Genomic DNA, 12,066 nt, shown 5'->3' on the forward strand with positions numbered 1-12,066 from the left:
TACCAAGTGTGTACCCCGTACCAAATAGGAAAGTGACATGTATATATGATTTTAGAAGATTTTAGAAGGCTTTCAACTGTTGATATCTTTGTTAGAATGCATTCTGTTTTTTGTTTTCTTCAAGAAAAGGATTTGAATGTTGAACTCATAACTCTAACCAAATTCATCCAAATTGTCTGCAGTTACAACAATTGAACTAAGTCAATCCAATTTGTCCATTTATAATTTACAAATATAATTAATAGGTGGCCAAACGTTGGTGAAGCCGCTGATATTTCTCTCTTTGAGATGAAATTAGCATAACTATTACAAAGGGTTCAGGCTTTTAGATAAAGATACATGTCCATTTCCATTTATTTTGTTTTAGTTGTTCTTTTTTTTAGAAAAAAAAAGATAAAATTTAATTGATCTCGAAACATGATACCTCATTTAATTCAGTAATACCTAATTGGTGTGTCAGTTTGTTAATATGTTTCTGTACAGCATGAAATTAAATATATGGTCAACATTCAATAGTCTCCAATTATTTTTGTTTTAGAAGGCATCAGCCTGATGGGTTTACTTTATCATAATTTTGCAATGTCCCTATTAATGTTTTGGTGTACAAATGCAAGTCCTTTATGGTACGTAAAGTTGCGGGCATGAGCAGAAATTTCAGCAGATTAATTATTTGAATACAAGGACAGAAGGAGAGGGATACAGATATTCCTACTTTACCATAACCCTTTGTGTTACCATGTCCATATTAATTACTTCTTGTCCCATCATAGTAATGGGATGTGGCAAGGTACTTTGACAATTGCAGGAAACCTGCAAAGTGTGAGACATTTTTATGCTGAGTGGACGGTGGCAGTGAGGTTGCTCCGCGGATCAACATGAATGGGGGTGGCAAGGAAAACCTGTGGAAGAGTGTTCTTCAGCAGTGTGGAACATCAGTCCCATATTAAGTGCTAGCAGACTTTAATAATGCTCTGCCACAGAATAACAGTATAAAAGGATCATGGGGCCTCAATAAATATGGTAGGAACATGACTTAAAACATATATGTTTTGAGCTTGCACTCCCAACCATGAAAGTGCAACTTCAAAGTGAAATATCAAGCAACAATGTTGAATTATACTTCTATCACTTTTGTTTTTTCTTTGCCTTTGATGCATTTTGATTACTTGTGTATACCCACCCAGAAACTTTTAGCACAGAATTTTCTGGAAATATGACAATATATATGAAGGGGTTATGCTGAAACAGATTCAATTATTGATAGTAATGGATATCCAGGTTTTTTTCTTTCCCCCTTCCGAGGCCTCGAATGTTCATTATATCTATTTTTACTCGTTCAAGATTTCAGTTCCAACAATACGACAATTAGGTGCAGAAACAAGAAAACAGAACAGTGGATGACCAGAAACAAAAGAATGCTGGATCGGCCATAGCCATGCCAATGTGCTAATGCTAAAACCAGATTGATTCCATCCATCCTGCTCTATACATTTCAACTACTCTGTTTAAAATGGTGAAAGTTCCAACAATGAGTTCAAACAAGCAGGCTGTGTTTCCAATAGAAGACAAAAGATCAAGTTGTGAGACTGATCACCATCATCAAAATTGCCACATGGATCGTTTGCTTATTATACTTGAGACACTTGGGATAAGAGAAAAAGAGAGAGAGAGAGAGAGAGAGAGAGAGGAAAGGAAAGAAGAAAAGGAAAGAAAAGAAACTCATACAAGAGACCATATAAAAGAACACAACAACAAAACTACAGCTGCTCTCTATCAGCATACTCATGACAACACAAGAAACAACTGTATCTACAACTTACTAAATTCACTCCTCAACTAACTCCCTTCCACAGACCTTAAACTAAACTGGACTTGTAATAAAAAAGCAACTACAAAATTCTACCTCTACTTCTGATTCTGCAGGGATGGGCATGAAAAAGAGTGAAACTAACCATTTCGGTTTCGTCCTGCACTTTAGCCACCTACAGCTTCACTTGCCTATCGAAAATCCAGCTGAAAGGCATGGTGGGTGCTTCCTTTGCCCTTCCTTGAGCTCTCTCTTCCAGCCTTCTAATTCTTGGAGGTAACCGACAAACATAGTCCTGAGCCTTTTGTCCCTCAGCTGAAAGGCCCGTTAGTTTATCCACCTTCCATCTGCCCACCAAGAACTCCAATATATCTGCATAATCCTTTGCTGTGTAGACTCCAAGACGCTGCGCAACAGCTGAAAAGTGGTCAAAAAGATTATCATCTCGGCCATCATACATCAAGTGTGCAGGCATAGAAATTTTCTTTCTCATCATATCAGCAAAAGCCAAAACAGTTCCATCAGGATCAATCTCAAAGAGTTTTTCCACTATCTTTGTGTAGGCTGTCTCATGGCGCTTCTCATCTGCAGCAATTGTACCACATATTTGAGCCAACTTTATGTCTCCATGCTCTTTGGCTTGTCGGGCAGTGTTCCCATGAGAAATGAAGGTTGCCCTTTCCTGGAATGATGTATAGATGAACCCAAGGTATGGACTGTTTTCTGTCCGTGGATCCTACAAAAGCATAAATAAATAAGAAATCAAATTAGAAATAAAAAGAAGGGTAGCTGAGCATTTTGACCAAACAGAATGAGAAGAAGAAAAATGGCATAGTAGATTTATCTGGGTGCACACTCCATAATGATTTATGACAAATCTGCATTTTCAATATAAAGAAGCACATATTTTGCTTCAAACGCAATGGTTAGAGGAATTACACATAATTTTATTTGATCAACCATACAAAATTTGCAACTAATCATGCATGAATCCATTTCAATCATCCATAACATTATATGCATATATTTTATTATGTGCCAGTACATGCACAAGTGTAAGTAAAGAAGATGTTCTTTGCATATACTGCTGAGGATCAATAAGCCAGGTCCAGACCTAACTTCATTTGGATATATATTGTTGAGGATATCCTGCCCCTATAGCATGCCTTGAGAGTTTTTAAGTTAGTTTTTATGAAGCAATGCCGACAGAAGTTGATATGAATTGGCAATTCTAGCACATAACAGCTGACGTGACTTATCTACCAAATTAACTTCCTACAACGATGAGAGAACTTGACATCTCTCCATTAAAAAACAAAGAAAAAAAATCTATGGGAATGTAAGCACATTCAATTTTGCTTCAAACCGCAGAAAAGACTCGACACAAAAGGATAATTAGGTGGGAAGGACCTTACCATTCCTGAACCAATCAAATATTGAATTGTCTTCTCAATTTGCCTCATGTCCACTCGTCCAGATAGGTAGAGATACTTATTGAGGAGGTCACCATGTCTATTCTCTTCCGCAGTCCATGCCCTTGTCCAAATTGCCCAAGAAGTAGGACTTGCACCTGTTTCATCCCGAACTCCATCCAAGGTATTCAGCATTGTTTGATAAGTGGGAAGGGCTTCTTCCGTTATCATGTCTCCAACCAAAACAACAAAATAATCATCAGGAATCTCCTTTGCTCTCTCCCTGAGTTCCCTGACTTGCTCATCAAATCCATCAGAGGCGGGATCTGGCAAAAAATCCTGCGGTTGCCAACATTTCTCAACTGGCTTCAGATGAACCAGAATGTTCTCCTCAGCCCAATTGTCTAGGGATTTAAAGATCTCAATCTTTTGGGGTGGCATAGAATGGGTAACCTGAACATGTACCTCCCGAGGAGGCATGAAAGGCTTCTTGAGATTCTCAACTTCCCTGCATTAAGTAGAGCAATAAGGATTATGGAATTATAGTGAAAATTGGAGTTTCACAAGGTTTAGTAATCATTACGTGCTTACAGGAAACCACAAGCAGAAAAATAAATCATATTTAATTATACAACTGAAAGACAGGAGCAGGAACTGAAGTCATAGATGCCACAAAAGTAAAATCACTAACCTTATGAAAGAAATAAAACTGATGTGCTCATTAGTTCAATCAACTACTTTATCTTTGCACAAAGAAAAAGACAATTACAATGAAATTCCAATATCCAATACAGCTAGTAAAATATTGTCCACATTGAACTGATTACGAATTGGTTTGATAATCCTTGTGCTCAAAGAATGTTATCTAATGCCCTCACTCAATAGATTCTAAGACGTAAAACTGCTGAAACATAAGAGATATGGAGATTATGGCAATAATTACATGGACTCGGTCACTCTAGCTCCAAGGAAATAAGGTTTAACTTACCTAAACAATTTATATATAAGATAAACTCTGTATAAACATTCGTTGAATTTGACTTTCCCGAAAAAGGAAAAACATTTGAAAACCCAACAAATGCCAGAAATCCTCATAAGCTACTAGGGACACAGGTCTTATTAAAAAAAACTGATTGCAGCATTAAACAAATTTACCAAGTAATACTTCATTTGGCAAATTAAAGGTTAGCTATTGTTACAATTTATGTTTTGATTCAATTGCCAGTTCAGAAAGTGGACACTGGGTTTATATAATCTGAGCTCAATTTAACAAAATGAAGGTTGAAAGCTAGTGCTTCAGGCAAAGTTGCCAAAGTTTTCGATAACATAACTCGATAAAAGCCTTCTTTAAACTTATTTATATTCTGTAAAGTTTTCAGACAAATGATTAAACACAGTAACACTATTCCATCAGTTTACTTCACAGTATATGGTCTACCTGAGAATTAAATAATTAGGAAAACAACAGAGTATGACTAGCTACCACTCTATCATGAAGAAAATAACAGAGTATGACTAGCTTCCAACTCCTAAAATATCCATTAGAAACATGGCTCCAAGAAAATGGCATCCAAAGTGAAGAAATAAATACAGCAGTAAAATAAAAAATAATCGCACAATCATTTTATTCAAAAAGTTGATGGAAGGAAAGATAATTACAAAGGCAAGGTAAGAAAATAAAATAAAATGAGAGAACTAGAAACTAGTTGACTAATAACAACCAAAATAAGACAAAGAGAAGGGGCAGTAGAAAACTTAAAAGACAACAAATTTCTTAGATCAAATAAACATGACAACAGCTGTAAGTTAGAAAATAGTCAAGGATCCCCACCTAAGGAATGAAAGGACTGAACATATAATACAAAATCCAGATTCACCAAGTTAAATATTCCCCTCAGATAATTTGTAAGAAAAGATGAGTCTCTCAAAGACGAAAAGAGAAAAGGAAAGGGGGGCCCTAGAACTGTTTGCATTAGTAGAAAAGAAAAAAAAAAAATTTATTCAGCCAAATAGGCATTTATATTTATAGAAAACTGCTGAAGGTGCAAAAGCATGACAAACAGCTGCAACTCAAGAAGGTGTCAAAGATTTCATCACCATGCATAAGAGGAATCTGCCTACTTAAGTCTTAAGCATCTGAACCACTTTCACCAACTTGAATATCCTTTTTCAAGATGTAGATTCAACCACATTCACAATTAGTTTCTTTGAGAAATTTAGAAAAATAGAGTTATGAGCAAAACAAATGTTAGAATAAATGCACCACCCCTTAGAAATGCAGACATCTTTTGAAATTAAAACACCACGTCTACCATTGTTCTACATGGATCATGCATCGTGTTCAAAGGACAGCAAAACAGAAAAAAGAAGAAGAATGAAGAAATAGAAAAATATAAATTCAAAAAAAAATGTTACTGCAGTAGAATTAGAATGAAAAGGAGTTGAAAAAGAACCGCTCGAACTTGGGCATGCTTTGTCACAATAAAACCAAAGGCAAGCATCATTCAAGAATCTTTCACATAAAAGACAAACCTACAGAGAAGACAGAAGCAACAGGTGGACAAACATGCAGCCATCAAATACATCATATGACATGATTGGAAGTTCCGCCAAAGTAAATGCCAAAATTTAAGCTTTCAACAACTTCTTTTCAACAAGTCATCAGTGAATTGAAAACTTCAACTTGATGCTTATAATTTTCTATCTTAAATCATAATAAAAGAAAGGAGATCTTAAAAAATGAAAGGATATATAAATCAACAAAACTTTTGCCATAGAATAATTGCACACTTGAAACATGTCCTAAATGACATCAACATTGTAACAAATATCCTAACCACCACATTGCCATTTAGATAAAAGAGACAAACAGAATAATACTATGCTGGCATTAAACCAGATACTGAATATAATAATACCAGGTAAACTATTTCAACCCCCAAAATCGAATTAGAGAAAACAGTATCAAATTTCAACCACATATCAAATTCAGTCACTTTGGTTATCTTAAGCAGGAAATTAAACTTGAACTTCTGAAATCATGTTGTGCCTTGTTATTCTGTTTCTCTTCAGAGTTTGATGGGTTATGAAAAACCATTTAATACATGCATAATTGCACCGAGTAAATTATAAATACATCCATCACATTCTAAATGGTTATATCATTTTAAATAAAAAAATGCCACCACCACTATCTGTATAAAACTAAAAGGGAAAAAAAGACGAAAACTTAAAACTCATATTGCCGCAATTAAATTGTGACAGATTCGAATAGCCCCAACAAGAAAATCTAAGAACTTTATGAAAAAAAAAAGAGCATTTGGAAGTGTAAAACCAATCTCGATGATTTGGAATAAGAGAATAAGGGAGACTTACAGTTAAATGCTCAGTTAGAACAAGAATTAGCAACATAGACAGGAATTGTTGAAAAGAGAGAAACAAGTAGTATTCAATTTCAAATTAGAGAAAAAAACAAGAAAACTTAATTGAAAACATAAACAAATCCACTATCTTTTGCTATAAAGAAATGAATCCCTAATTCAGTAACTTCAGATTGGAAATCTCACAAGAGAAAAAAAAAAAAAGCAATCAGAAAATAGAAAAAGAAGATCACGAGCAGCCAGCAAGCATAAACTAATGAAGCAAAAATCTAATTCAGACGAAGAAAACAAGAAAAACTCAGATCCAGAATCAGCTCAAAAGCAAGAAAACATGCAAAGATCCATTCTTTGCCTTAAAAGAAACGAAATGCGCATTGAAAGTTTATGGAGGAACAAAATAAAAGAATAGAAAGCACATACTTAGAACCAGACTTGAGGGTAGAGGCCATGTAGAACTTAGGAGATCTGGTACTGGCCATTGGTGGAAGAGCGAAAGAAGGTAACTTTTGGGTTTGAGAAAGGAAAGGATTGAGCTTGAGAGCCATTGTTTTTTTTCTTACCTTTTTCTTTTGGTTTTTTGTTATTTGGTTCAGGTTCAGCTTTCAAGTTCAGTTTCCTCCACAGGGGAGAAAATATATAAAGACAGAGGAACAGTGGGGAGTGACAACTGACAATTATACATGCCACTTCAATAGTTGGCTTTTATGTGTTAATCCCTTCTTTCACTCTATTATCCCCTTCCTTTCCTCACAATTACATAATATGCCCCCATCCCTTTTATTTATTTATTTTTGAACGAACCCTTTTATTTGTGGCATAATGACTAAAAATATTATGCATTTACACGTATATGTAATTTTTAAAATCTTACAATTTTTACATTATATTCTAATATTCATTTTAATTTTAACATCCTGTAAAATTATCACTCAAAATTTATGAATCTGATATAAATTATTTTTGACAATAAAAAAGCGAGACTGAATTAGCAGCCTTATTACTAAAATATTATCGTGTTTCTATATATAAAATTAATAAAATTTTAAAATAATAAATAATAATTTTATATGCTTAAAAGATAATAATTTAGTAATAGAATGAGTTAACAAGATTTCTTGATTCAACTTTTTTTTATTAGAATTCTGTCATATGTCAGCAAATTTTGTTAATACTTTTACTGAAAAATAAAATTAAAATTAATATTAAAATACAGTGTTAAAATTTTAAAAATTAAAAATTACATGCTATATTTATTAATAAGTGCACAATATAAAAATATTTTAGCAATTAAGCCTATTTAAATTATCAGAATAAAAATACCCTCCCTTATTAGTCTAATATATTGATCGCTTCTTATAATGTTTTTATTATGTCAAGTCAAAAAATTAAATTGATAAATAAAATTACAATTTGATGTTTAAATTTTTAATTAAATATTAAATTATCTAATCAAATTGAAAATCCTTTTTAACTTTTAACATAGTTAAATTATAGTTTCTCAACAAAATAATAATAAAAGAAATATTTCTAAATATAAATATGTATTTTCTTTTAACAACTCAAATTAAATTATATACTAATTTAATTTCTAATTCAGTTGTGAATCTCACCTTTCAAAAGTAAGATTTTTCTATTGTAGTTTAACATTGTTGAATTCTTTTATCTTACCCTCATTTGATTGACTTTAACATATAAAGAATATGTATAAGGTGGGTGTTTGAGTGTGTGTGAAAACTTTATTAAAATTAAACAAGTTAATAAAACCCAACAAAATATTTCATTTTTGTTTGTTTGTTTAGTTTTGCATTTCTTATGAATTTGATCCAGTTTTGGAGTAATGAGTCCCTAACTAGGAGAAATGCAGCTTGAATTAGAAAAACAGTCGATTCAACCTTCCTAAAAAAACATGGCTTGGACTTAATTCTGTTTATTTAATACATCAACACCTATTGTTTATATAGCTTTGAATAAAACCTTGGCAATACTTCGGAATGGATTAGTATTACTTCTTTTTTTGTGAATTGCTGCTATGATTGCCATAAATAGACTTTTGTTTATTCATTTTTTGTTCATTTATTTTTGAAGAAATTAGTCTACAGAACTTGTTGTGCATCAGAGTTTCAGATAATATCATGAACATTGTGAATAGATAATATAACCTCATATTTCTATTTGTAAATATTTTTCTTTTTATTGATACAATATTTATTTGAATATCAGCCATTTTCATAGTTTTTTGAGAAAGTCATGGAAAATTTCAAAGGACACTCAATAGAACATTTTCATAGTGTTCCCAATAAACCAATATTTTTCACATTTATCTCTTGCTTTTGTTTCTTCTATATGATGCATAGTTTTTTTGTTTGGAAAAAGTATATAAAATCACTCTATAATTTAACTTGATGATATACTCAAGTGTTTTTTTTTTTTTTTTTTCCAGACATTTAAAGGCATATGTTTTAAAACGCTAGCAATTTTAAGTAAATCCATAAAACTCCATTAAAAAATGTTCACGTGTTGATTATATATCATATTATCCTTAATGCCACATGTTGTATTAGTCATTGAAACATATGATTTTAATTAATTAAAAACAATAAATGCATTTTTAGACAAAAATATTATCGTTGCTTTTGAAAAAGGTAAACAATTTTATCTTTATATTGTTAGAGATCTCACTTGTTGCGGATCATGCAGTTTAGGTTTAATAGGTTTGCTGAGATTGTTGATTTTGAACTAGGAAGAGATTGTTTTAGTGGTTTGCAGGTTTTGGAGCTTCTAATGAGTCAAATTTGTGGTGGGTTTCCTTTATAGTTAACCAAAGTCGCTTCTTTGACAGTGTTGGAATTTTCAGGGAATTTATTTTTCAGTGAGATACTGGTGGAGATTGGAGATATGTGGAGATTAGAATAGTTAAGGATGGCTAACAATTCTTTCAATGATGTACTTCCTGTAGAGATGAAACAATGTAGCTCATTCTGAGTTCTTGATCTTGAAAGGAACGGATTTTCGGGTGAAATTCTTGCATTCTTGAGCGATATAAGAGGTTTAAACAAATTGTCTTTAGAAGGGAATACATTCTTCGATTCAGTTCCAGCAACTTTTAGTTTTACCTAGCTGAAAACCTTGAGTTTACATGATAATGGTTTGAAAGCAAGCTTGCTAAATGAACTTATTATTTTAAGCAATTTAACTACATTGAACCTTAATGGGAAAAAGTTTTCTAATGAAAACCTTAGACATTAACAAAGAATATGAAAATTTTTACTAAAATGAAACAATGCATTTTACAGATACATATGAGTGAGCATCTCATCTCATGACTCATTTTTTTAATAGTTAAATACACATAAGCAGAAAAACACTGTGTTCTGTATCGTGGTGGCCAAATTCTATTTTAGTTAAGAAATATAAAGATTGGACATTTATGAGATAAATTTAATAGTACCCATTAAATTATTAAAATGTTAAAAATTTAGGTATTTTTGGATAATTAAACCAAAAGTAAAATGGAAAAGGTTTTGAAAAATTGAAAGTGATGGTAATGTCATTAAAAAAAATATGTGCAAGGACATGGTGTTTCTAATTGATGAAATCCTAAAAAGTTTCTAAACACCTCTAGTAATATGGACTCTATCCTGAGTTTTATATTTTAAATGCTATATAAAATTGCTCTATCATAAAAAAGTAACAAAAACCTTTATGGAATATTATACAACTTCTACCTCTATATGCAAACAATCTTCAATAATAGCATGAGTCAAATTACTCTTCTACATTTGACTGTATCAAAGACTTATAGATTTTTTTGTACTTTAAAGGAATGCGATAGGCAGTTGCGGTGTTGACAATTGTTTTTTCGAGCCAAAACTTGTCAATCACCTTCATCTCGATAAGTTTATGGTAAAGCCTCTTCCTCTTGTTCATTGCTCTTTTCAATCAAACACTCCTTCAAAAGATACTTGATGTAATTTTTTGCCAACCGAGTCAAGTCCTCACAGGTGATAATATAAACATATTGCAGTAAAATAATTCAATAATATATCAATTTACATAATAGAAGCCATTGTTTCTAGAAAACTTAAGCAATCCATAATACATTAAGGTGACACTCATTTTAAAACATATATATCAGGGAGATGTGAAATCTAACACAAGTGACTTTTGCAAGTGTAAGACAAACAACATAGCCAGATAATATTTGAACCAACTTGGATAAAATTTGTATAGTAAAACATATAAAACATACAAAAATATATACTGAAAGAAAAAAGCAGAAGAAATCAAATTATATATTCAAAGTGGGAAGAAAGTAATATGTTATCAAAGAATAAATAAATAAACTTCATTAATTAGAAACACCATGTCCTTGCAGATACTTTTTTAACATGATATTACCATCACTCTCAATTTTTTTCTCATTTAAGTATTAAATTAAGCTTAATAATAGAATTAAAAATTCATATTCTAATAATTTCCTTTTTCCAATGGCTTTTCTCCATTGACTAAAAGGTCAACTTAAAACAATTTATGATAAAAGATACATATTTTCTCTGTAAGAACAAAGAGGTGAATTATATACAAAATAAAGAAAATCTACTCATCATATAAAAGAAACAAAAGCAAGAGATAAATGTAAAAAATATTGGTTTTTTGGGTCTTATTTTGTTAACTTTTTCTTATATCAACACAAGACATTCCATACAACTTGCAATGCTAGATGGTGTAATATAGAGATTGCAGGTTATCTGAAACACCACAACAGGTAAAAGAAGATTTTATTAGCAAAAAGATAAAAACAGTGGTGGCCAAGACTACTTGAAGACTTTCATCCATGGTTCCTAGAAGGGCATCATCCTCCAATTCTCCAGCATCATCCCCACCAACGCTACTGCCACCATCATGAGGTGGGTTTTTTTTCTACTCTTTCCATCATAAATTTCTTGTTTTGTTTTATTAGTTGTCCTATATATTAGGATTTTAATCTTTTTTACTTGGGCTTACATATTTAATAACAATTATATGAATAACTGTTTTATGAGTGAGCTTATTTAAAGTGATTCAGTTATGTAGAGCCCATAAACTTCTAGATTTGGGTGTAGGTTAAATGGGTGGATACTGTTTTTTTTTACCCATATAGACTTAATGAGATCCTATTAGAATATAAAGACTCATTGATTATTGTTCCTAATACGTCAAATTATATAATAACTTCTATTTTCTACCCATTAAAGATAGAAGGCGAAAAAATCCAAAGGAACTTAGAGATTTAACTGATGAAAGTCATACTTCTTGATTCATGCACTCATTCATCATTCATTTTGCAAAAGATTTGATTGCAATAATGAACATAAGTATTTATGGCTAAACTTTCTTAATAATTATGACATGATCGTTTTGGATATTAAGATTTGATGATCAATATGGATTTTAATATTTATGATTTATATGTGTTTTCTTGGATGAT

The 12,066-nt window shown here is 31.8% G+C and overlaps 1 protein-coding gene across 1 annotated transcript; it reads right to left on the reverse strand.

The window, feature by feature from the left end:
* Positions 1 to 1,535: 1,535 nt before the first annotated feature.
* On the reverse strand, positions 1,536 to 7,170 carry LOC8271760 (stearoyl-[acyl-carrier-protein] 9-desaturase, chloroplastic). Its single transcript, NM_001323730.1, is given in 3 exon segments — positions 1,536 to 2,543; positions 3,223 to 3,727; positions 7,020 to 7,170. Coding segments are annotated over 3 exon segments (1,191 nt in total). The 5' UTR covers positions 7,145 to 7,170; the 3' UTR covers positions 1,536 to 1,982.
* Positions 7,171 to 12,066: the final 4,896 nt, after the last annotated feature.

This window comes from Ricinus communis, chromosome 8 (assembly GCF_019578655.1).
Source record: "Ricinus communis isolate WT05 ecotype wild-type chromosome 8, ASM1957865v1, whole genome shotgun sequence".
In the NCBI taxonomy this organism is placed as follows: domain Eukaryota; kingdom Viridiplantae; phylum Streptophyta; class Magnoliopsida; order Malpighiales; family Euphorbiaceae; genus Ricinus; species Ricinus communis.